This window comes from Ochlerotatus camptorhynchus, unplaced genomic scaffold (assembly GCF_037179485.1).
Source record: "Ochlerotatus camptorhynchus isolate MF236.1 unplaced genomic scaffold, CSIRO-AGI_Acam_v1.1 ptg000338l, whole genome shotgun sequence".
Lineage (NCBI taxonomy): Eukaryota > Metazoa > Arthropoda > Insecta > Diptera > Culicidae > Ochlerotatus > Ochlerotatus camptorhynchus.
The window spans coordinates 509,759-536,597 of record NW_027040826.1 but is presented as its reverse complement, the minus strand read 5'-3'; the positions used below and the strand labels follow the sequence as shown (position 1 = coordinate 536,597).

General features: G+C 40.0%; 1 protein-coding gene across 4 annotated transcripts in view; it reads right to left on the bottom strand.

Moving 5' to 3' along the window:
• Positions 1-6,505: 6,505 nt before the first annotated feature.
• The window catches only part of oc (ocelliless), a 124,035-nt gene continuing 103,701 nt past the window's right edge, over positions 6,506-26,839 (bottom strand). For all 4 annotated transcript variants that reach the window (XM_065231055.1, XM_065231054.1, XM_065231056.1 and 1 more), the window contains one exon: positions 6,506-8,772. In XM_065231055.1, the coding sequence (XP_065087127.1) occupies positions 7,780-8,772 (993 nt within the window). In that variant the 3' untranslated portion in view covers positions 6,506-7,779. The remainder of the gene's footprint in view (positions 8,773-26,839) is intronic.

The window sequence follows — 26,839 nt, the reverse complement described above, 5'->3', positions numbered from 1 at the left end:
TTCAAAAGTTGTTTTCAGCATAGTTGTAGCTGATCAAATTGCGCATAAAAGCTGGCTATCTGGCTTTCTCGTTATCAGTATGGCGCTAGGACGTTGAGAAAAAAAAAGCTCACTTTTCCTATACTAATTAATTGCCATATAAACTCCAACTGCAGTGGGCCGCAGTATGAGTTAGCATCCAAATAAACTCAAATTCATTCTTCCAAAATTTTCGAATTTTCTTGATCTTGATATTTCCATGTTATAACACTCTTGAAATACCCTCACATTTTCCGGATGTTCATATAATTTATATTGCGTTACAGAAATTTTCTCTGAGCAAACCGAAGTTTCCGGTTTCTAAAATATCCTTGAAATTTTTTGAACTGCCCTTTAATTTTCTGATCTGCCTTCATGTTCTCGGAACTTCCCTAAAACTCTCAACTCTAATGAAGATCTCAATTCTGCTTTAAAATAAATGGAATTCTCGTTAACACCTTTAAACTTCTCGGGAATTCTATGGATCTCTGTTAAGTTCCTGAAATATTTCTGAAGTTTTCATAAATTTTCTGAAGGTCTCTATACTGAATCGCTCGGAACATCTTAAGAGTTCTCGATTTTATTTCAGCACCTCGTGGAACCATCCTAAATTTGTCTAAACTCACGCTCAGTGTTGGAAAAGTTCGCGATATTTCACGAAGTTCACCAAGGGAAAAGTTCGCGAGTCATAGTGAGTTTTCGCGAACTTTTCCATCACAGCTCACGCTTATAGATTTTTAAACCAATTCAATAGTCTGGGCTAAAGTTTCGGAGACTTCCCCTTAAGATCTCTGGAACTCCCCAAAGATCTCTAGAACTAGCTTTTTTGAGATCAATAGAACTACATTAAATTTTCCACATTTTTAATAGTACGAAACATCAAGACATAAAAAATGTTGTGAACTTAGACTTACTAAAATGAAGTAAGTGTTCAACTTTAACATTTAATGGATTTGAGCTAAAGCTGTTTCTTTAAAACAGATTGTCATGTCTTAAAAACGTTTGCTTTAAAAACATATTTTTAACGCATTTCATAAATAGCATTCTTATTATAAACCTGAAAATTATCCGAGAAAATTTTGGAAAAACCTGGAAAACTCAGGGAACTTTATTTAGGATACCCTGTAGATAGAGAAGAACGATTAAACGTAAAAAAAATCTTTATGCCAGGTCGTCAACTTCGAATTGTTCAAAAATAGAACAAAATATAGGCCTATCCAGAAGAATGATCAATCTTGAAATAAATTCACATTAAAAAAAGTTTGAAATAGTGACTTATTAAAAGAAAAAGTGACTTTAGTTACTTGGCCTTAATAAAGAGACTTTTTAGTGACTGGCTTAAAAAAAAGTGACCAAGTCACTAAAAAGTGTCTCGCAACTACCTAATAACGCTAATAACTCAGCTGCAACAAAATTCCCTATTGTATTTGACGATTTGGACGATAGATTAAAATCTCCTTTATCATGCTATGTGGCTAAAATAACACGAAAACTTTTTGCATAACCGAGGTTATTTAAAGAGAAAGTCGATGAAGAGAATCGATCAAAGCAGACAGGCCCTTTTTCCAGCTCTGAATAGATTTTTCAAAGGTATCAATATTTTCAAATCGATGCCTATAGACTGTTCCAGAAAGTATAAGCACACCTTATTTTAACGGTCACATTGAATATAATGAAATATTTCAACATGTTTTGGCTGCGTCCTTTTGTTTGCTCATTTCTGAATGACATAGCATCAAAAAAGTGCTCAGGTTTGTGTTTCCTGTCAAAATGCGTGGTCTTACTCCGGAACAACGAAAAAGTATCGTGCACAAATGGTGCACTGTGAGCGGACTCTCCTTGAGAAAATTGACCAAGGAAGAGGGTGTAAGCGTCGGAGCGATACGAACTGCGATTAAAAAATATAGAGAACAGTGTACGTTTGAAGATGCGCCGAAGAGTGGCCGGAAATCTGGTCCTGTAAGTCCGGATATCGATAAAAAGATCAGGGATGCCTACAAACGAAAACAAGCGATGATGTTGCGAAAAAACTAGGGACCTCGTCGAGTAACGTCATGCGTGCCAAAGAAAGACTTGGGCTAAAAACATACCGGAAGCAGAAAAAAATCCAAAAGGAACCCAAAACAGGCCGCGTCCGTGAAACCACGGGCCCGCAAACTCTACGACTCGTTATTGTGTCGAAATTCTGGGTGTATAATAATGGACGACGAAACGTACGTGAAACTAGATTACAAAACGCTTCCCGGACCACAATTCTATTCTGTAAGCGAAGGCAAGGACATCCCCGAAACGAAGAAGGCAATTTTCACCGAAAAATTTGGTATGAAGGTTATGGTTTGGCAGGCAATATGCGAGTGTGGTAAAACATCTAGTCCGTACATCACAACGGAGATGATGAACACTCAGAAATACGTTAAGGAATGTCTCCAGAAGCGATTGTTGCCGATGATCAGGCAGCACGAAGGTCAAGTAGTATTTTGGCCTGATTTGGCGTCATTTCATTACGCAAAGGACACTTTAGAATGGTACAAAAGTCAAAATGTATGTTTCGTGCCGAAAGACATGAATCCGCCGAACTGCCCGGAGGCACGGCCAATCGAGACTTTTTGGGCTTTAACCAAAGCAAAGCTTCGAAAATTAATAAAACCAGCTGACGACATCCAAAAATTCAAAAAAGATTGGCCATAAGTGGTCAAAATGGTGGGAAGTACCATTGTGCAGAAGCTAATGGGTCATGTTCGAGGAAAAGTTAGGAGTCTTGGCTATGATTAAATATGTTGATTAAATGAGAGTAAAATATCATTTGAAATACAAATACAAATATGATTTGCCAAATAAAATTATCAAAATTTAAAAAAAAAACCTTACTTTTTTGTTATTTTGAAAGTGTGCTTATACTTTCTGGAACAGTCTATAGACACATCAAGCGTGCAACTACACTTACAGAATTTAAGACACACTGCATTTCACATGTTAAAGACGTTCATTGAGCAGTTATATATGAATTGATAAATAATGTATCTCGAGGAAGTTATCTCTATCGGATTATTTTGTATGGATACTGTCATAAAGGCATTTTAGTAATTTGTGTAGCACATATAAAAAAAACTACATTGCTCGCCACAATGATGATGATGGATTTTTAGTTTTTTTTTTCTTTTTTGTAGTAGTAATAGTAAAAAATAACATTGAGTACACATTAAGATTATTTTACCTAAATCTGTTAAATTTTACCGATCGGTAACAACAGTTCGGTGATTTTTTGCAGTTTTCCTGGAAGTCTTCAACGAATATCTGTGATAAACCACCAAACTGTTTACCGATCGTTCAGCTGTTTAAATTTCTTTTAAATTTCGCAGATTTCAGTAAAATAATCTGAGTGTGTAAAAATTTATGATGAAAAATCTGAAAATAGGTGCAAGCTTTATTTGGTGAAAAACCTCAACATTTTGATGATAGGAGAAGCCAACTATATTGAAAATTTCTGGTGGAAAATGGAAAAGGAAACCTGCACCAATCAGAATATTGGAGAAGTAATTTTTATTGAACATTAACGGTGGAAAATTTGCATAGTTCTGGTCAACTGAAATTTTAAGTGTAAAATTACCTAGGGGCAAGTTTGTATTGAAAATTTCTTGTGTAAGATTTGCAACAATCTGCTGCATGGAGGAACAAGCTGAATTGAACATTTCTGGTAGAAAAACTACAACTTAAACTTGACTTCCGAGAAGAACCTCAAGGGTATTGAATTCTGAGGACAGTTCCAAAAGAAAATATTTCTGGGGATGATTCCATGATAATTCTGCGAATAATTTCTTATGAATCCTGCAGATAGTTTCAAGATAATTTCGAATATAATACCGAGAGAATCAAGTTTTGAATGAAATTCCAAAGGGTTTCAAGGGAATTCCGAGGATAATTTCAAGCCCATTCTGGGAAGAATTTTTGAAGAATACAGAGTAAATTCTTCTGAAACTTTAGGGGAATTTCAGCTCCAAGGTGTTTTGAGAAAAAAAGTTCTAAAATATTCCGATACGAATCTCAAGGACATTGAATTCTTAGAGCAGTTCCAAAATATTTCTGGGGAGAGTTCAAAGAAAATTCTGTGGATAATTTTTAGTGCATCCTGCAGTTAGTTCCAAGATAATTTAGAAAATAATACCGAGAAAATTAAATTTTAAGTAAAATTCCAAAGCGATTTCAAGCAAAATTTCAAGCGAATTCTGAGGATAACTTCTAGCTCATTACGGGAAAAATTTCTGAAACTCTAAAAGAATTTTTGTTTCAAGGTGTTCTGAGAAAAAATCATGAAGAGTTCTAAAAATAATTACAGATGACTTCTGAGAAAAACTTCATAAGAGCTCATTGAGTTCATAAAATTTCGAAAAGAACCTCAAGGAATTCTGAGGATTGACTTTTCTGCAACTGTACAAAGTTAAGAGACAGCTTTTGGATTCCCTTATTGAAAAGTAGGTATTAGTTTGCCATTGAACCTTGGTGTATTGTTGTATTAGTAAGAATTCGTGTAAGAATCTTCTCTGAAAATTTCAAGACATTTGTTACCGTGGTGAAAAAGTTACAGCTGTTTATTTGCGATGGAATAAATTCGGGTTTGTCCTTTATATTGCCTTTAAAACATGTTGAATGTTCGACATCCTTTCCTGTCACCCCGACTGGTGGTACTTTAGGACAAGGTTGACATGCACAATCCTTCGCACAAGTCGTAATTCCGTTAACAATCCTGTACTACAATCGTTACATATTGCTTACAAATTTTAAATGATCCTATTAGCCTTGGCATTTAGTTCAAAATTTGAAGAAAAAAAAATAGAGCTACAATTTTCGCTGAAAATTACCAAGTTCAACGTACTCGCACTGTACTGTTGCGGAACATTGCGAAAACCTTCCGAGGAAAACAAGTGGCAGTCATTGCAGATGAGACGAGCGATTGTGGCCACCACGAGCAGTTGGCGATTGTCATCAGGTATATTGATAATTATGGGATTAAATTGCCAATTCCATTGGCTGTCTGAGAGCAGTTTGCATTGAAGAAGATGAACCATCGCCGGAGCAAAAAGTAGATAAAATTAGCTAAATTGAACAGTAGGGAAACAGTGGTGCGTGGACAGCACCACCCACCACGCACTTTGGAGTACTCCCTATCCCCAGACTAAATGCACCATAGAAGAAAAAATTGCCCCTCCTTAACAAGATTCCTGTGCACGCTAGAGTAGTCTACAATGGTTTGAGTCTCGTGCGCGGAATACAGGAATAAATGGCTGGAAGTCGATTCCATGGACATAGTCCTGGCACTGTGGAAGCTAATACGTATAAATCCCAGGTCACGTGTAAATGGAAGTATTTTCGAGGATTATACTTGGACTCTTGATAACTGGTTACACATGCGATGCCTATAACATATTTTACAGGGAATTTATATCTGTAATTGTAACCAGCTGGTTAAAATGTTTAAATTTTATTATCTTAAAGATAACTCGTCCAGCTCAAACCTTTTTAGGGGTAAGAGGTGGGACCATCAGGGGCCTCCCTTAGCTCAGTCGGTAAAGGCGCAGCTACAAAGCAAGACCATGCTGGAGGTGGCTGGGTTCAATTCCCGGTCCGGTCTAGGAATTTTTCGGGTTGGAAAATTTCTCGACTTCCCTGGGCATAGAAGTATGATTGGACTTGCCACACAATTATACCAATGCAAAAATGGTAGAGGCATCGAAAGCTCTCAATTAATAACTGTGGAAGTGCATCTAGAACACTAAGTTGAGAACACGCAATAAGCTAATATGCGATATGCAATAAGCTTGAAATGCGAAGAAGAAGAAGAAGAAGGTGGGACCATCATCATCATCATCTTTACACTCCACCATGGTACCAGCGAGCCGCCGTCTCTTCACGCAAATTGACAGTATCTTATATGATTTTTAACTGGAGTGAAAGCCCCCCATGTTTCACACCCGATTTACAGAATTAACCGAATTGTGCAGAAATACTGGGACCCGTAAGTGAGTTCTACGGAATGTGCACCTTTTTATAGGACATCTTACCAAACTACCACGCTCCGCTCATCACTTTCAGAAGTGATGACATCAGCGCAATTGAACTCAAAGAAATCACTGTTGATGCGGCCCACAGCTTTATTACAAAAGATTGATATGGCTAGCTATGTGGTATAGCTTGGGCACCATTACTCTAATAAATCGATTTGGTTTCTTTCGTATACGTAGAAAATAAAGAATATAAATGGTTTTACCTTACTGTGTATCATCAACCTATTTGCTTACATGGGCAATTACGTTTGGTGAAAACAATTGTACTAGACCATGAATTGAACAGTTTCATGGGATATGACGAAACAAAGGGAAGTACGACGAAGTAGTGCAATGTCCTTTTAAGAGTGTAGCCACGAACAATAAACTAATTTCGGATCAAAGTAGGAGACAGATTTTCAATATACTTTCATATTTTTTTTATTATTTTGAGATAATATAATTATATAATATTTCGATTTACTATGTACAATTGGAGATTATCTGATCATTTACTTAATTATCAATTAATTAGCAATCCTTTTTCTCGATAAGTAACCATCGCGTTGCTTTTCTTTTCTTTTACAGCTGTTGTGATTTGATAATCTCTTGTTAGCGTCCTCCTCTGGAAACGGAAGGGCGCATTTGCTTACATTATCTCTAAATCATCGATCCATGTACAACTATATAGCATTTTGATGGGCTTTTAATTCATTTAGTCGTTTAATCTTATGTTTACCTAATCTTATCGCGGTTTTCTTTTGCTTTCTTTTCATGATGTTAAAAAGTTGGTTCTTAAAAAGAATACGACTGAAAATAATAACTTTTCAGCAAACACTAATAAAACGAATCAAGTCTTGCTTGAGTATTTCGGCTAGGTGGCGAGAGGAAATAAATACGAAAACTGAGCTCAAACTCATACCTTCTGTCAATCCTCTCTCATTCACTCTTTCTGTCTGGAAAATAAATTGCACAAATTCTCTCACCGTATAATCCAGTTGCCTTAACTATCCTACACACGAGTGAGCATTTTAATATCAGATTTTTTTTGTATGTTTTGTTACACGCTCTATCCATGCTGCTGGACTTGCTTGAAGCATGCTGATCACCAGACATGGATTTACACCTTCCGATAAATTTCTGCATTGTTTAATTTTTCTTAAAAGGAGATTTTGTAACACATTTGGCGCTTGCAAATCGATGTATGATGTTCTTTTTTTCCACTTCTTCATTTGTTAAATACTTGCGTTCACTTTTTCTGATCCTATCAAAAAATACTGATATGAACAATTTGATATCGATTCTTCCTCAATTTTGATTGATTCTTTAGGTTTCTTTTTACACTACTTTCGAACTTTGAGAAATGTTCGTTCTTCATTTCTGCTGGTACTTCCGTCCTATGGCAGCCTAACAAATAAATTAAGGTTTCGTTCGCATGAGATTAACTCAAAACAGTAACATTGAACAAAAAGACACGAACTTGCTGATTGGCGTTCGCACGGTTTGATATGATTGTAAGAAGACTGGCGGAACTGAAGCATGAAAGCATGAAAGCATTTTGGGGGCTTTTTAATGATAATGGTTTTATTTCAGCAGGATCTTGCATCTCCTTCAACGCAAAATCGGTTATGAAAACATTGCTAAGTAGACACATTCGTTAACAAATTTTTCCCCATGCTTAATCGTTGTCGTGATATGAGAAATAATGATTGGCAGCCCGAGCTTACACCATTCCATTTACATATTTATCCTGTGGATTCATGTAATCTAGCCCGTTGGGGCTGAAGGTTTGCCCTCCCATGGGACCGGTCAGAGCAGAAGTCGAGGCCAGACCGAAGTTTGCCGACGTCGTGTACCCAGAATGGCCCATGTTGTAGTTACTCTGGTTCTGGTTCTGGAAGTAATCCATCTGACTGTAGTAGGATGGAGTGTTGTAGTTGTTGGGGTACTGTTGGTACTGGTTGTGCCAGAAATTGTACGTTTCATGGTTTGGCACGTACGATAGTGGATTATGTGAGGTTTGCGGAGTGATTGGAGGTGAAGGTGTGGTCATGATCGATGAATTTGAACCTAGAGGCGTCAGATTGCCCGCAGACGGCCCATTTGAGACTCCAGCCCCGCCAGCCCCCAGTGACTGCCCTAACCGGGAATTGATGTTCACATAGGCTGGTGTGTGGTGAGATAGACTTAGCTCGGGATCTTTCAGCAGATCGTAGCCAGAGGAGGCTTTCATCGAGTCGTTGTTTTGGGTATGGTGGAAGGACGGTTGCTCCTTTTTACAGATCACATTGATTGGTGGACTCACCGAAGTCGATGGCGTGATTGGAAGGATCGGTGAGGCATTACTATGGGTTATTCCTAGACTAGCACCGTTGTGACTGCTTGAATGGTTGCTTGCACTATTTCCAGTATTGCTAACATTCGCTCCGCCGGCACTGTTTGCTCCACTGGACGAATTGTTGTGGCTATTCATCGGCGTGTGTTTGATCGTGGGCTTATTGTTCGCATTGGCGATTGACGAAGTCTTATTACTACTGGCACCGGTGGCTGTTGCGTGGTTGTTGTTGTTGTTGTTATTTGACGACGATGACGATGATGAACCGGTATTGGACTGCCGCGTGGACGAACTGCTGGACGTTTTACTGCTGTTGAGGTTCGAGGAGGTCTGATGTTGAAGCTGCTGACGACATTTGGCTCGCCGGTTCTTAAACCAAACCTGCAATTGAGAGAGGAAAGATGTCTGCTGATGATATTTTGTCTAAATAGGGTTGATGAACTTGAAGTCGGCCGAAGTGTCCCTGACATTGGTCAGGGCTGGTAGTGGGTATGTGATGTAATAGTAGTGACTTTAGTGACTAAAATTCCGAAAATAGTGACTTTTAAACAATAGTAAAGTAACCATTAGTGACATTTATTGATCGGAAAGATATGGTTTCAATCATCCGTTATTCCGGTATTTTTTTTTTTTTTTCCTTGGGTTTGTTTTTCCGTCGATCTTGTTTTCCGTGCTGAGCACCAATGCTACCGACGCCAGGAAGGCAGCTCCCACACCTGGACCCTACCTATCGACCCATCAACTCATGAACCGGGGACCAACGGCTTACTTCCCTTCCGAAGGAAGGCGTGATCAGAGATGTTATGCCTCAGAACATCCCGGCGGCGCCAACTGGGATTGAACCCAGGCCTGCTGGGGTGAGAGGCAATCACGCTTACCACTACACCACCGGCGCTGCTATTCCGGTATTTTTCATGCTTTTTAAAAATAAAACAATTAATTTAAGGATCACATAAATTTTGTATCGAAAAATAAGTATGAATTGAATGAGCCCAAATTGAAAAAGCTCCAATTCAACCTCTGTAAATCACAAATTTGTTATTTGATCGCGAAATAAAGGCACAGAGAAAAATGTTGAAAGTTCCGATTTAAGACAGTTATTTGAAGATATTGGATATATATGAAGCGATGCATTTAGCAACATGAAGAACTGCAGTCTAAGTCTATCTAATAGCAAATTTGTTTATTGTTCAGTTCCAACCTGGATCGGGTATCAAGATCGGGTCTGCTTGTTTTCTGACAAACGTCAGTTTGATCGTTTGTTTTTAAAACCTACCTCAGGTTGAGGTTCGCACTGACAAAAAGTTCAATTTCGCACTGGGTTGGAACTGGTTCCAACCCCAATAATAAACAAATGCGCTATAAGTTAGCCATGAGTATATTAATAAAAGATCCTTCACTTTTTTGTAGTCGCTATAACGAACTGGTCGTCTTTTTACTTTGCTCCATTCCTCCCTCCCAAGAATAGAATTTTCTGTAACACCTCAACACATAGAAAACAAATCATAACTCTGGGACAACTTGTCTAGATCGCAGTTTAAGAAAAAATCTCATTATTATGGCATGAGGAAATTTTCCCAGATGGAATGATCACGGACCTAAAACAACGAATTGCACACAAGTAAATGAAAATTACTTTGACCTGCTTTTCCTACTTTTGGGTTCCTGCACTATAGTGCCGAGATGAGTGAAAAGAACTTATTTTTGGGTACTTTTTTCTAACCGTGTAGATCATTTTTTGACATTATACATTAAACCAACGAGAAAGGTAATTTTTCCTGCAAATTCAGGTAACCTCTTCAAAATAGGACTTCAATGACATGGTAATGAATTTCACTGGATTCACTGGTAAAGTTTAAGTGAAATTCCCTTCAGTTTTTCGTGATTTCATGGTATGAAAATTTTCTCGATGTATTCGTAATTCAAAAATAGCGATGGAAGAAAGTGCGCATTCACCGCTGTTGAGAGAGTTGGAATTCCCTGGCTTCTTCAAGCGTAAATTTTATAATTTTTATAGATCAACACTCATTTATACATTAAAAATAAAATTGCAGAATATGAGTGAATTTCAATTTTTCTAGAACGCAATTCTTTAATGACTCAAATTAATCGAAATCTATATCTATAGTCTATCACCAATTCACTTTATCATTGCTACAAAATCCAGTAACATCTAATTGTTAATTCCCCTAACTTTTAAGTGATGCCAATTTGAAGATTATCGGAAAATCCGATGAAATTTTCGTGAAAATCAATTGAATTCTATGTCCCAAGTAGCATTTCTTGTTTTATTGCACTCTATTAGTGGTTATTGAGATCAATTTCATAAAACCGCCAATAAAATTAATAGCTCCAGCACAACCTTTTGATAACCGCTATAAGATCGTCATACAGCTTAGTGGACCACTCTTGATAAGGTTTATAAAGCATGTTTGAGAATCACAATAAAGCTGTCTTAAAACCTTTTGTCAGGAAGCCTCATACTCTACAAAAGGTTCTCATAGCCTCTATAAGAGTAACATTGTATCCAAGCAGTTTTATTACGCTTTGGTGAAAATCAGTTATAAAGCCAATTTAATTTTTATTGGCTTCAAAGCAACCGCCATAAATTAGCTTGTTGTTGTTCTGTTCTGCTGAAACTTTTTTTCCAAATGGAAATCTTTAGCGGTAAAAATAGGTTTGAGTGTTGGTGTCAAGATCACCATGCAATCAATTTTGTTTCATGGCGACATTAGTGAAAATCTTAAAGAAAATATATTACTTTTTAGAAGTTCCAAAACATATGCGCTTGAAATGTTATCGTTATATATTGAGCTAATATGAGCATTAAATAAATGCGCCTCCAAAATAATTCAAGTTAACAAAAAAGATTGTTTCAGAAATTAAATGAATTTGATGGAATCACCTTAATTTTACAGAAAATAGATCTCAATACATAAATTCATACCAATGCACACTGGAAATCATTTCGGATCTCTTATTTAGCCATTATTTTATTGAAATTTCTTGGATTTTATTCCAAGGCTAATGGCATTTTCATAATGACAATATGGCGACAGAAGACAGCAGGCAAGAAAAACACCAAGCGCAATTTCTTAAAATGTCTAATGCTTACATTGCACACTGGGTCAGGAATGCAACCTAGCGGAGCAAAATTAATAACTCCGAAACGAAGCATTTCCGCGACTTGGTGTCTTCGGCAAAATTTCTCGTCATAATAAGGACCATCTATTGACATAAACAAATAGTTCAAAACTCTTCCGCAAAGATGGTGTCACAATCTAACTTCTTTCTCTGACGTTTTGGAAACTTGATGTCTTGGGCAAAGTTGTTTATCTTGACAAAATGAACAGGTCTTTCAAAGACGTAAAATTTCCACAGTCTACTGGTTCCAAGTTATATGGAGTTAAAGAAAAAAAATGTCGAAAATATGGTTTTTTTCTGTTTCGGTTTTTTTTTGCTAACAGCTTTATAATGTTATATTTTTCTCTTATGAAAATACATTAAATAAACAGCTTTTGTGAAGAAACATACTGGACTAAGCTTCAAATTTCAAAGACATTTATGAAAAAACGAGAAAAAAAACACAATTTTGACATTTTCAGCAAAAATTAAGCAATACTCGATAAACAAAATATCAAAATTTGAGAGAGGTATATTTTGGTGTTTTGTAGATTTCTTCATTTTAGTGGAACATGTTTTTTTCTATAACTTTTTTTAATGCATTGAATTTGTGTTTCGAAGACTTCACGACTTTGTCAAAGTTGGTTATCTTGATAAAATAAACAACTTTTCTTAATACGTTAAAACTCCACAGCCTACTGTTTTCGAGTTATGTGAAATAACAGAAAAAAAATTGCTTCGTTTCGGAGTTATTAATTTTGCTCCGCTAGGTTGCATTCCTGGCCCAGTGTGCATGGGATGAAAGCAGAACAGAAAAGGATAATGCATGATTTTATTACGAGAACTATTTTTTTTACAAGAGCAATTCAAGCTGAACTTTGCATTAGGTCCTAAGTAACATTGATCGATTCTCTTCGTCGACTTTCTCTTTCGTTAATAACTTATTCACAGAACCGTTTCTTGATGTGTTTGTCGTATTGGATGCTAGATAAAAGCTTCTTTTATCGATTTATGTGCTGAAAATACCTGGGAATGTCTTTACATGAACGTGGGGATGCAAAGAGAAAGTTGACGAAGCGAATCTGTCAATATTACTTAGGACCTTATGCAATTTTCAGCTTGAATTAATTTTTTTATTTGAGGGCAAATGTATATTCCTATTCTACGGGTGCAACCGATGAATTTTAAAAACATTTAGAAAAGTTTAGAATGGTACATTAACCTTTATGAAAAGTTATGCGTGATTTCAACCTAGGACTGTCACCATTCCATGTATTTCGACCAAGATTCGACCGTGTCACCCCATGTATATGCGAGCGAGAACGGAAGAATCATGGAGATTGCTGACGTTTTTCTTACGCACATTACGTCGCGTATACGTATACACGAAATGTTTTCATGCTCATGCTAACAATTTTGTTGATTTTCTTTGCGCTCCGCTTGGAAGTACCGGAAAGTTTTTATTCTTTTCTATGTTGTAAAAATAAACCACCTATTTACATTTCTGACAAGTTGCAACTGAATGCTTATAATTGTTTTAAAATAACTGTTTCATGGCCAACTAGTTTTATTGCGCTTACTTACAAAGCAACGATAGGATTTATTTTTTAGTTTTATAAGGGCAATTTATATTACTTTTTTGTATACTTCAAAGCAATCATAAAACCTTTCATAAGTGAAAATAGCATAAGCATCAGTTGGTTTTTTAATTAGCTTTATAGGGGTTTTGTAGATAGCTATAAGAATGTTTCATGACTTGCATTGTATATGACCGTCATAAAGCTGTAGGTAATGGTTGCAGCTGCAATAAAACCTTTATAAATTTTGAATATAGCCAAGCAGCTCTAGATTTGTTACTTGGGGTGAATCACTGAAATGTAATCTCTCCCCCAAAACACGTAAAATTCACCTGAAAAGTATGATGGAAAATGTGTACATGCCTAATCAGGTGAATTTTACGAAACTTTTTGTTGCAGTGCAGGCTTGGATAACTTTCAAGATCTCAATGTAAAACAGCCAGAATATTGGGTCTAAAGCTTTTTTAGAAATCTCTGAAAATTTATGATAGGTCTATGACAATTGCAAGATAAAAATAAATAAAATATTAGATTTCGTGAACAGTAAACGTTTCCATATGTTCGCAACTCTTCTTGTCAGACTTTACTCTGAGTTTTTAAAGTCAAATTATTTACACTCAACATTGGTTGTAAAAAAGTGACTTTAGTGATTAAATTTTAAGGAATAGTGACTTTAGTGACTTTTTGATGAAAAAAAGTGACTATTTAGTGACTGACTTGAAAAAAGTGACCAAGCCACTAAAAAGTGAACTGCTACCAGCCCTGCCATACTTAAGTTTAAAGGTAAAGACTGGACTCGGAAAAATGCGACACTTTGTTTTGGGTGTAACTTTTTATCGCGTAGGTAAAAATTACTTAAATTTTGGGTAATACTAGTTTAGAGTGTTATGTATATGTGTGCAAAATTTAATCACGATCTGTCTAGTAGTTTTCAAGATGCATTCGAAACAAGAAGAGCTACGCCAGCAAATCTTGGGCGCGGTGATCGATAATCCTGGTTAGGCGCACAGATGGATCGGCAAAAGGCTTGGAATCCACCATTCCACCGTGTCCCGCGTTATGAAGATGTTCCAGGAGACGAAGACCATCGAGCGGCGCGCTGGAAGCGGCCGTAAACCGAAAACGGAATACCCAGAGAAGGCGCGGAAGATAAGACAGTACTTTAAGAATAACCCGAACCTTTCCACCCGAGACGTGGCCAAAAAGGTAAATTCGTCGAAGTGGTTCGTCTAGCAGACCATGAAGCGGGCTGGGCTACGTGTTTTTAAGGTGAGGAAGGCGCCAAACCGGACTGACAAGCAAAACACGGTGGCCAAATTGCGTGTGCGGAAGCTGTACCGTGAGTGGCTGGTCAAGCCAGGCTGTCTCGTCATGGACGACGAGACATACATCAAGGCGGACACCAAACAAATCCCCGGCCTCGAGTTTTTTGTCGGTACGTCCCGCATGGAAGGGGGGAGAGGTAGCTCATCGATTCTTCCGGTTCGCCTCCTAGCATCGTGCTATAAGGTACCAGGCGATAACCAGGGTAGTTGATCGATAGCTCGATGACGTCATTTCGTTGGCGTTTGCAATGGGAAATTCTCATAGCAGGCGTTGACGATGGGACGTTGTCGAGTTGTTGAATAGCAACTATCGTGGTAACTCACCGATTACCTGTCGATCTGCCAAATTTGGAAAGACGTCTGCATTGAATTGTCTCATATAATAATATTCCGCCCACTATATCACAAGGAATTGCGAGTAGCTGAGTGGAATGGAGATAAGTTAAGCATTGGGTACAGGACCAAGTCTCCCCTGGGTGGTGCCAAAAGATGAGCGCAATAGAATCATCAAGTTGCCATAAGGCACGGAATGAGACTATTGCATGGCTGGGTAGTCAAAGTCTTCCATTCGTTAGTCATTTCAGGTGGATTAGAACAGGTTTAACAGAGCTGTGCACGATGGTCCCCCGGCGAGACAGGGGGTTGGGGCAGGCCCAACAAGCCGCCCTGGAAAAAAAAACAAAGTTGCAAATACCGAAGAAAGAAATACGGATCGGAACAATCGGCACAGACCTACGCGACGAAATAAGGACTACGATTGGAAACTCGGAACATGGAACTGCAAATCGCTCGGCTTCCCGGGTTGCGATAGGTTAATCTATGACGAACTTCAACCACGCAACTTCGAAGTCGTAGCACTGCAGGAACTTTGCTGGACGGGACAAAAGGTATGGAAAAGCGGGCATCGAGCGGCTACTTTCTACCAGAGCTGTGGCACCACCAACGAGCTGGGAACCGGCTTTGTAGTGCTGGGTAAGATGCGCCAACGCGTGATTGGTTGGCAGCCGATCAACGCGAGGATGTGCAAGTTGAGGATTAAGGGCCGTTTCTTCAACTACAGCATCATCAACGTGCACTGCCCACACGAAGGGAGACCCGACGACGAGAAAGAAGCGTTCTATGCGCAGCTGGAGCAGGTGTACGACGGCTGTTCGCAACGGGACGTCAAAATCGTCATCGGCGACATGAACGCTCAGGTAGGACGGGAGGCAATGTATAGACCGGCAATCGGGCCAAACAGCCTGCATGCCGTATCGAACGACAACGACCAACGATGCGTGAACTTTGCAGCCTCCCGGGGTATGGTAGTTCGAAGTACCTTTTTCCCCCGCAAGGATATCCACAAAGCCACCTGGAGATCACCTGACCAACACACAGAAAACCAAATCGATCACGTTCTAATCGACGGGAAATTCTTCTCCGACATTATCAACGTCCGCACGTACCGCAGTGCGAACATAGATTCGGACCACTACCTAGTTGCAGTATGCATGCGCTCAAAACTCTCGACGGTGCATAACACACGTCGAAGTCGAACGCCACGACCCAACATTGAGCAACTACGGGACACCGGAGTTGCCCAGGACTACGCGCAGCAGCTGGAAGTTGCACTACCCACGGAAGAGCAGCTTGGCGCAGCTTCTCTTGAAGATGGCTGGAGGGACATCCGTTCAGCCATAGGTAGTACTGCTGTAGCGGCACTAGGTACTGCAATCCCGGACCGAAGAAATGACTGGTTTGACGGCGAATGCAAACTGTTAGTAGAGGAGAAGAATGCAGCACGGGCGAGAATGCTGCAACACCGCACGAGATTGAATGTGGAGCCATACAGACAAGCGCGGAACAGACAAAACTCGGTTTTCCGAAGGAAGAAGCGTCAGCAGGAAGATCGAGATCGCGAGGCGATGGAAAATCTGTACCGCGTAAACGACACACGGAAGTTCTACGAGAAGCTAAATAGTTCGCGCAAAGGTTACTTGCCGCAAGCCGATATGTGCAAGGACTTGGACGGTAACCTTCTCACGAACGAGTGTGAGGTGATTGAGAGGTGGAAGCAGTACTATGACGAGCACCTCAACGGTGAAGCAGCAGAAAACGAAGGTGGCACGGCAACAGACCTTGGAGCACGCGCAGAAGACGACAGGCTACCGGCCCCTGATCTTCAAGAAGTTGAGGAGGAGATCGGTCGGCTGAAGAACAACAAAGCAACTGGTGTAGATCAACTACCAAGTGAGCTATTGAAATACGGTGGTGAAGCACTGGCTAGAGCGCTGCACTGGGTAATTGCCAAGATTTGGGAGGAGGAGATATTACCGGAGGAGTGGATGGAAGGTGTCGTATGTCCAATCTACAAAAAGGGCGACAAGTTGGATTGCTGCATCTACCGCGCGATCACACTGCTGAGCGCCGCCTACAAGGTACTCTCCCAAATTCTATGCCGCCGTCTGTCACCATATGCAAGAGAGTTCGTGGGGCAATACCAGGCGGGATTCATGGGTGCCCGCGCTACCACGGACCAAATTTTTGCGATTCGGCAGGTTCTGCAGAAATGCCGCGAATACAACGTGCCCACACATCATTTGTTCATCGATTTCAAATCCGCATACGACACAATCGATCGAGATCAGCTATGGCAGATTATGCACGAGTACGGATTTCCGGATAAACTGACGCGATTGGTCAAGGCGACGATGGATCGAGTGACGTGCGTTGTTCGAGTATCGGGGACACTCTCGAGTCCCTTTGAATCTCGAAGGGGGTTACGGCAGGGTGATGGACTTTCGTGTCTGCTGTTCAACAACGCGTTAGAAGGCGTGATCAGAAGAGCTGGGATAGACACGAGTGGCACGATATTCAGGAAGTCCATCCAGCTCCTTGGTTTCGCCGATGACATTGACATTATGGCACGGAACTTTGAGATGATGGCGGAAACGTACATCAGACTGAAGGCTGAAGCTAGACGGATTGGACTTGCCATCAACGCATCAAAGACAAAATATATGAAAGCAAGAGGTTCTAGGGAAGACAATGTTAGCCTCCCACCCCGAGTTCAGATTGACGGTGACGAAATCGAGGTGGTCGATGAGTTCGTGTATTTGGGCTCACTGGTGACCACCGAAAATGATACCAGCAGAGAAATTCAAAGACGCATTATGGCAGGGAATCGTGCCTACTTTGGACTCCGGAGGACGCTCCCGTCGAATAAAATTCGCCGCCGCACGAAGTTGACTGTCTACAAGACGCTGATTAGACCGGTGGTCCTTTACGGCCACGAGACCTGGACTATGCTCGTGGAGGACCAACGCGCCCTTGGTGTTTTCGAACGGAAGGTGTTGCGTACCATCTACGGTGGAGTGCAGATGGATGACGGAACGTGGAGGAGGCGAATGAACCACGAATTGCACCAGCTGCTGGGAGAACCATCCATCGTCCACATTGCAAAAATTGGGCGACTACGGTGGGCTGGGCACGTCGTAAGAATGCCGCACGAGGACCCAGTGAAAATGGTTCTAGAAAGCGACCCAACAGGAACAAGAAGAAGAGGCGCGCAGCGGGCAAGGTGGATCGACCAAGTAGAAGGTGACCTGCGGACCCTTCGCAGACTACGAGGCTGGCGAACTGTGGCCATGGATCGAGTAGAGTGGAGACGACTTCTTCGGACAGCAAAGGACAACAAGGCCTTAGCCTGATTGGTAAGGTAAGTAGAACAGGTTTAGGTGGGCGTTGGCCAGATTTGGATTTTTCAGATGTAATCCTGGATAGGACCCTGTCATTGAACGTCGCGTTAAAGTGGAACTTAATGAAGGCCTAAGTACTTTTTCGTAGTTTTTAGTTTTCGGATTTGAAAGATCGTCGGTTACAGTGGCCTGCTTACTGAGCAGAAAAACGCGGTTCCAGGTCCTTACATATCAAAGAGATTTATGGTAAAATCGCTTGTGTATCGTGTATTTTGCGAAACTCGTTGTTGTCGTTGGTTCCGGGTTTGAATGGATACACAAATTTGAGCAACGGTTTTATGTGATATGAGGAGCTCGGTGGCCTTAGAGCAACCGTTTTTGCTTACTGAGCAGAACATCATGAGTCTAATCTCAGGCCCATCCACATTCAAAATTCGTCAATCATTTTATTTGTTAATATCACTACATGGTAATAACAGCAACTCGGTGATTAAAAAGGTGCTTGTCTGCCTAGTAGCAAACGTTTTTGCTTACTGAGCAGAAGACCGTGGGTTTAGTCGCAAGCTCCTTCGCGTTATATGATCGTTAGGACATCAATTCAGCTTATCGTTTACCAAAAAGAACCCTGCTGCAAACCCAACCCTCTTATCCAACATCCCAGTGATTCCTCGTGGAAATGCAGAGGTGTTCTCGGCTTCCATCAAAGCGAGTGTCATGTCAACACAATCCTTCCCATTCCTTTCTTGACCTGTGTTCGGGCGCGGCCGGCGCTGGTATTGCCTAATTTAAGATCACCAGTTTTTACACATTGAGGATGATTGCTAGTCCCAAGCATCGTCTATTGGTTCTCTGTGTAATTACAGCTGATCTGGCAGTAACAGAGTAGCAACCGTGGGCGGTCAATCAAGCTCAAGCTCAAGGTACGTCCCGCATGGAGGTTCCGGAAAAGTTCCGGAAGAGAAAGATGGACACATTCGCGAAGAAGTACCTGTTGTGGCAGGCGATCTGCGAGTGCGGACGGTACAGCAAGCCGTTCGTTACAACCGGCACCATAAACGGGCAGATTTATCGAGAGGAATGCTTGCAGAAGCGCTTGCTGCCCTTCCTCCGCTCTCACCGTGGTCCCACGCTGTTCTGGCCGGATCTCGCTTCGTGCCATTACGCCAAGCCTGTAATGGATTGGTACGAAGCGAAGGGCGTTAATGTGGTCCCGAAGGAGGCGAACCCGCCAAATACACCAGAACTTCGTCCGATCTAAAAGTTTTTGGCGATAATGAAGAAGAAGTTGAAGAAAAGCGGAAAAACATTCAAAACCGATGAAGCTTTGAAGAAAAACTGGGAGAAATTGTGTAAGGAAGATGGGCAAAGCCTCGTCCAAGATCTCATGAGCAGTGTTAAGAGAAATGTACGAGCATTCAGCTTGGGGAAGGAAATTCAATAAATAAATTATGCCAAAACATAGCTAGTATATAGTTATTTACTCCCTGAAAATTTGAGAAGTAACCGATTTAAAATGAATTTTTGGTGATCATTTTTGTGTGTCTCATTTTTTCCAAGTCCAGTCTTTAAGACGTGTGTTGATCGGGGCGTCTCTTAGTTCAGTCGGTGAAGGCGCAGTTCGATTTCCGGGCCATCCTAAGAATTTTTCGGGTTAAAAAAGATCTCGAATTCCCTGATCCTATCAAAAAATACTGATGGGATTGTGCTTGCCACACAATTATGCTAAGGCAAAAAAAAAAAAGGCAAAAAGGCTGTCAATTTAAAACTGTGGGAGTGTTCAAAGAACACTAGGTTGAGAAACGGCGTAAAGTCCCAGTGTGGGGACCACGGGTGTTGGTCAATTTTCATTAGCAACCGAAAATCGCATTATTTTACGAAAAAAATATAAAATCAAGAACAACATGTGAAAAGGGCATACAAGCTTTTTGTAACCAAATAGACGATAGAATTGACAAAAAGCCTAACGGACAAAAGGTCGAATGATTCCAATGACAAAAGGAGTGAGATAAGAAGGCGGACAATAGGTTGAATGGAGTAAAAACAGCGAATGATTCAAAGAGGGACAAAAGGTCGAACTGTGGTACATTTTGTTGTGAAGCCCAGTTGGCCAGATGCCAAATGGTAGAAACACTATATGACAAACTTAAGACATCGGTACAATGAATATTAAATTACTAACCATCTAAATCGATTTTTTTGGGTTACATGAAAGAACGAGCAGTGATGATTAGGAAAAATATTGATAATGCAAGTAACTTGTAAATCATTTAGTTCAACATCAGCTCGTAAAAAAAAACATAATAACGTCATTCCAATAGTGTTCCGAAGGATTCAACCAGAAATTATAAGAACGAGCAGAGTTGAAAAGAAGACAAAATAACGATAATGGAATCTTAATACCTAGTGTCATAAGCCATTAAAACATTATTATTCGAAAGAACTGTGCTTGTTTGTAAGAAATATAATCTTCTTCTATATTCTTAAGATATCGGAGTGCATTAATTTGTTTTCCCTTTTTGTATCATTCGACCCCATTGTCTATTCGATCTTTTGTCCCTCTTTGGACCATTCGGCCATTTGTCCACTCGACCTATTGTCTACCAACTATTTATACGACTTTTATTCATTCGACCTTCTGTAGTTCTTTTGATCATTCGAACTTTTCTCACCATTCTACGCTTAATGCATTCAATTTCTTGTTCTTCATTGGGCTATTCGACCTTTTATCCCTCTTTAAACCATTCGACCATTCGTCCCTCTTCGAGCCGTTCGACCTTTTGTTCATTCGACCTTCTGTCCTTTCGACCTTCTGTCCTTTCGACCTTCTGTCCTTTCGACCTTCTGTCCTTTCGACCTTCTGTCCTTTCGACCTTTTTTCATTCAACGTTTTGTCTTTGGACCATTTGCCCCACAACCATAAATCCAACCTTACATTGCATGTAAGAGAAACGATTGTGTTAATTGAACAAATTTGCTTGATAAAAGGTATTGTTTTTGATCTTAAAATTTCTGCACGATAGCTCAATCAGAACAGATGTAAAAAGTTAATAACCTTGCATTGTGGTACAAACGAAATGCCACACGTCGTGAAGTGCAGCCGAATAAAAAAAGAAGAAGAAAGGCTGTCTCATTCAGCTACCACCGAGTTTAAAGAACTCTTAAAAGTACAAAAGGTAATTCAATATCTTCCCTCCTTGGCACTTGTTCGCTATTTCCCACCTACCGTCCTGCTGGATGTAAACCGATACGCTGCTATAGGCCCACTCAGGGTGACTTTCCTCCCCCAAAAAATAGCACAACCATATCTCAAGCCCCTCGTTATAATACCGCACTGTGATTTGTTTCAATTCATTTGGTTTTATTACTTTTCCTCCCCCAAAATGCTACCGAGTTCCTCGGTTCCGCTGCGTCGTCCTTTCGTGAAAGATTATTTGCTCGGGAAATGAAAACGTGATTACGAAATCATTACCTTTTCTCTCCGATTCGCCATGTCCCCTATCAGTGTCTCTCGTTTTGCGGTTCCTCGCGCAGCTGGAAGATTTTTCCGCAAAAATGACTTTCCCGTTTTCCTTTCGAAAACGAGAAACTCACGAGGGTAAAAACTCCCCAAGGATTGCGGGCGTTATGTCTCAATGATGTTGCTAATAGTTGCTGATGAGCTGTACATAAATAATCTGTAAGACTTGGTGGAGGGATTTTGAACAGCTGAACGATCGGGAAAAAGTTCCTCGGTCTCAGCTTCTATCGATTGTTAGAGACAATGCGAAAACATGAATCTCTTCCGAATGGTGACACGAAATTTTAAACTTTATCGTATGACAAGCAGCTGACCAAACTCCTATTTCAAATGAACAAAACAAACAAACCGAATGATTACAATAACTGTCAGCTTCCGTAAAAACAAACATCCCGCCCGGATCATAACGTAGGTGCCTACAACTCAATCTGTGCCCAATCTTTGTATTCAAAGTGCATAGCAGGACGTCCAGGAGAGAATTTGACCAACATGATGATCAATCACTTCGGGCCTGACTCGGCAGAAAACAAGACAATTCCCAGAAAGTCCGTAATGAGACGGCCCATTATCACCTTTTCCCTTGAAGGGTGCTACCAGAAAGACCAGAAAGGAGATAAAGCACGTAACATGAAGCAACAGTACAAGTCCCATATACAGAAATTTTGGCAAACTCATTGCTGTTTATTTTGATCCTTGCGCTTTTCTTGGGTTTCATTTTTCGGAACTGGTTGTATTTACCCATGCAATTATTACGGTTGTTTGCGACGATCGTTGGAATTGTGCTAGGGGGGTAGAAATCGATCAATTTCTGGCTAAGCCATTGCACAAATACAGCCGCCGTTCCATTCTGTGAACGATCAGACAGAGAGCGAGGCAGATGGTGCCGCCAACTGAGCTCTTAACCATTTTGGCGCCGTCGATGTTAGAAAAGTTCGACGATTGGAATATTTATGGTTATGATAATCTGCGTCGATTGTCTCCGCCAGGGCAACCCTAGATGGAAAAAAATAATGCCTTCTTGAGCTGCGAGGCTGAACCGCATTTTGTGTGATTTCAATATTTATCTGTAAATACAATACTTGACTGCCACCGCTGCCGTTGATTTGTTGCTGCGCAGAAATTAACATTGACCGGGGTCGGAATAGGCTCGTAAAAATGAAGCTTTGTTCATAAGCAAGACTGATGGAAATGCGTAAATGGATGGCTGGTGGCTGGTGGAACTAATTGAAGAAACTTTCACTTCGATTGGAATCGTGATGCGAAAAGAGAGTGACGTGGATCATTCTGGAAATCCACATGATTTTTTATTTCAATGAATTTTTATGCCAAAGCATCTCCATTTTCAATTATCAATCTGCAACCGCTCGTAAAATCTAATTTACCTTGTCAACCGACGGTGAAATTCAAGACCCCCATTGAAGGAGCATCTTCAGCATTATTTTCGACAGTAGAAAAGTTTCCCTTTTCCAGCTTGTGACACGATCCCTTTCCTTTGCGAGGATTCCAAGCATTTCCCCATGAATAACAAATCCTCGATTATCACTTTATTATTCACCCTCGCTTCGAGGGCGAATTTCAACGCTTTCAACATTTCGAGAAATCATCGGGAAAAAGATGAGGTTAGGAACGCGTCCGTCGGAATGGAAAATTGATTAAAAATTAAAATTAAATCAACATGACACACGACCATCCATTTCGCAGCACCCTCTCAAAGTTCTGCAAAGCTGTAGTAGAAGAGCGTCAGTATCAATTTTTAATTTCAACAAATGTCGCATGGTGTCTGTTTTTCTTGTGCATACGTACATATGTTTTCCATCCGGGAAATTCCCATAGGGCATTTGCGGGTGAATGATTTCTGCACTTGTTGTCACAATTTGTGGCATTGAAAAATTGCTGTCGTTACATAAACAACGTTCATCATAAAGTGTCACGTCAACGTAGTTTTTTTTTTCTAAGAAATAGATCAAAATAATGCAAATAATGCACACACTTAGAAATTATCGCCGACTTCGGTAATTTTTGCCGAAATCTGAACAGCTGAACTTTTCGGTAGAATTTATACAATTCAATTCAATTGCTTTTCAGCTACTTTGAAACTAAAATGACTCCACTAAAATGACTAGATTTGATCATTTAAACAAGGTTGAACATGTTTTGATATTATTTTCAAATTCAATAGCCTTTAAAATGAAGGTCAAAGTTTTACCGAACGTTCAACTGTTCTGATTTCGGTAAAATTTATCGAACACGGTAACATGAACATGTGCATGAATTCCTAAAAAGTCATTTTTGTTTCCCTTGATTTATTTTCCGTAGATCTTGTTTTCCGTATTGGGAGTGCAGTTTCGAACCCCTTTGGATACGGTTGTGTTTTAAGTTCGCTCTCTGTTTTGTGCGTGCGTTCGCTTTCACTACATTTGCCGGATTAGCGCTGGCACTCTGCCTCCCGGACGGTTATTGGTGTGGTGGTTTTCTCGCTTTCCGGGAAGTTTTAGAATCGAGAAAGAAAACGTGATTCATCATGTTTGCAAGCATCAGAAGAGATTTCGTTGCGTTGTCTGGTTGTATGATTTTTTTTTCTTCCGGACCAGAAATCGATGGCACCGCGAGTGATAATTTTAAATTTCAGTTTATTTACGCTGTTAACGGTATTCCGCTCGTTGGATCTGTGACTCAATTGTCCGTTGCTTTTGATTCCATCGGAAGTTAAGTATTTTCTCCTGCAGGAACGGAAAAGTCGGAGAATATTCTTGTTGTGCGGCAGATGATGTTCTGTGTATAATATGAAGTAAAAGTGGTTTATCAGAAATAACTTGCTGCGATCCTTGAGATGATTCGTCATCTGTTCAAAGGAGTATTTAGATGAAACATTGGATTTGTATGGTGAGACCTTTCCCTTATTAACATTTTATGTACCATTTAATAGATGATATATTATAATCTGTTAACTTATTCTAATCTAATCTAATCTATAATCTGTTAACTTAATAAATAAATTAACTGAATGATTATTTATTGTTAAAATTTGTTATTGATTATGATTCAAGTTGAAAAGACATAGAAGTTTTGTGCCTACAGGAGAAGAGGTAGTGAAATTATTTTCACTCCCGCGGGTTTTCCCGTCAATCAATAAAAAAAAATTATAAAACACAACATAATTCCTTCCTTTTAATTAGCTACAGGTGTGACAACGATGATGAGTTCATCGTGTTATATCTTCATTCTAATTCAGCAACCTTATCTTCCAGCAGACACTCTGGATAGCAATTTCAACATTTATTTAAAAAATCTACATTTGCCAGCAACACTGACTGGGTGTGGGTATGGGTGTATGGCTTACCTTCCCTACTAACATAATTCCTAAATTCCCGAGACATTTATGAGAGGTCATAGAGTTCTCTGCATCTCTCTTAAGTAAATGTTGGACTAACATACCTTTCCTATCCCTACCAGTTGTAAGGACGTGGCCAGGACAATCCTTAACTGTTGCAGCGGGATATGTCTTTATCTGGGAGCATGCTTGGCATACACAGTTGTACGCACCAACTGCTCATTTGTTAATAACTTTTTACTCAGTTGTTGAAATTTGTTTTTCTTTAAAGTAATTGATAGATTAGGGTAATAGCTTACTATAGATTTGCAAAAAGTAGATAAATCTTAAAATTTGAATCAACACCAATGAATTTTTACTCTTAAAGTCCGAGATGTGCAGCGAGCATTTCTCACTTCATTTTTACAACGCAAAAACAAATACAGTTTATTACTAGAATTAATATCTACTTTGATTTATGTATCTATAACAAGCTTAAACTCTACTCTATCTACTGCTTCAAAAAGAACTAAGTTTCGTCAACTCTGTGTAAATTTATTAGCAAATTAACAGTTCATGACCAAAACTGTGTATGCCAAGCATGTCTGGGAGAGAGTAATAATTTCATTCTCACTATCTGTCCAGTAATAGATATCCGTCTTGCTCTTAATAGTTTTCAATTCGTACCACCTACGATATTGTGCAACTTGTTCGATTCTAATGCTAATCTTGTTTTCCGTACCGAGTACTAATGCTACCAACACCAGGGAGGCATTTCCCACATATGGACCCTACCTATCGACTCATCAACTCATGGACCGGGGACCAACGGATTTAATTCCCTTCCGAAGAAATAAAAGTCGCTTGAAAGTGGATCTAAATGAAGGCCTAAGTACTCTTTCGTAGCTTTTAGCTTTAGGATTTCAAAGATCGTCGGTTGCAGTGGCTTGCTTACTGAGCAGAAAAACGAGGTCCCAGGTCCTTTCATATTAAAAATGTATGGTAAGATCGGTTGTTTATTGTGTATTTTGTAAAACTTTTCGTAGTCGTCGGTGCCGGTGTAATATCAGGGGCTCGGTGGCCTTAGAGCAACCGGTTTTGCTTACTGAGCAGAACATCATGAGTTCAATCTAAAGCCCATCCACATTCAAGATTCGTCAATCGTTTTATTTGTTAACATGACTACATGGTAATAACAGCAATTCGATGATTAAAAAGGAGCTCGTCTGCCAAGTGGCAAATGGTTTTGCTTACGTAGCAGAAGACCGTGGGTTCAATCCCAAGCTCCTTCGCGTTATATGATTGTTATGACATCAATTCAGTTTATCGTTTACCAAAACGAACCCTGCTGCAAACCCAACCCCATTACCCAATATCCCAGTGATTCCTCGTGGGTGTGCAGAGGACTCCTCGGCTTCCATAAAAGCGGGTGTCACGTCAACACATTCCTACCCATTCCTTTCTTGACCTGCGTTCAGGCGCGGCTGGCGCTGGTATTGCCTAATTCGAGATCACCAGTTTTTACACATTGAGGATGATTGCTAGTCCCAAACATCGTCTATTGGTTTTCTGTGTAATTAAAGCTGGTCTGGCAATAACAGAGTAGCAACCGTGGGCGGTCAATCATGCTCGTGCTCATGCTCATGAATTTCTTACAACCTCTATAAATATTTCTTACGAGAAGAGTAATGATAGATCTTACAAAAGCCAGTAGTGAACAAGCAACTTGTTCAATGAATTTTGTACGAAAAAATTGTTTAATATACACTCAAGGCTATTTTTGACAAGGATCTTTTTACACGGTTTATACGACGATTTTAAAAATAGCGCGGTTATGTTAAACATTCAATGTATGCCCAAAAATCATAGGTTGCTCAGTTTTTTAAGGATTTAGAAGCGAAACTTTCACTGCTTACTTA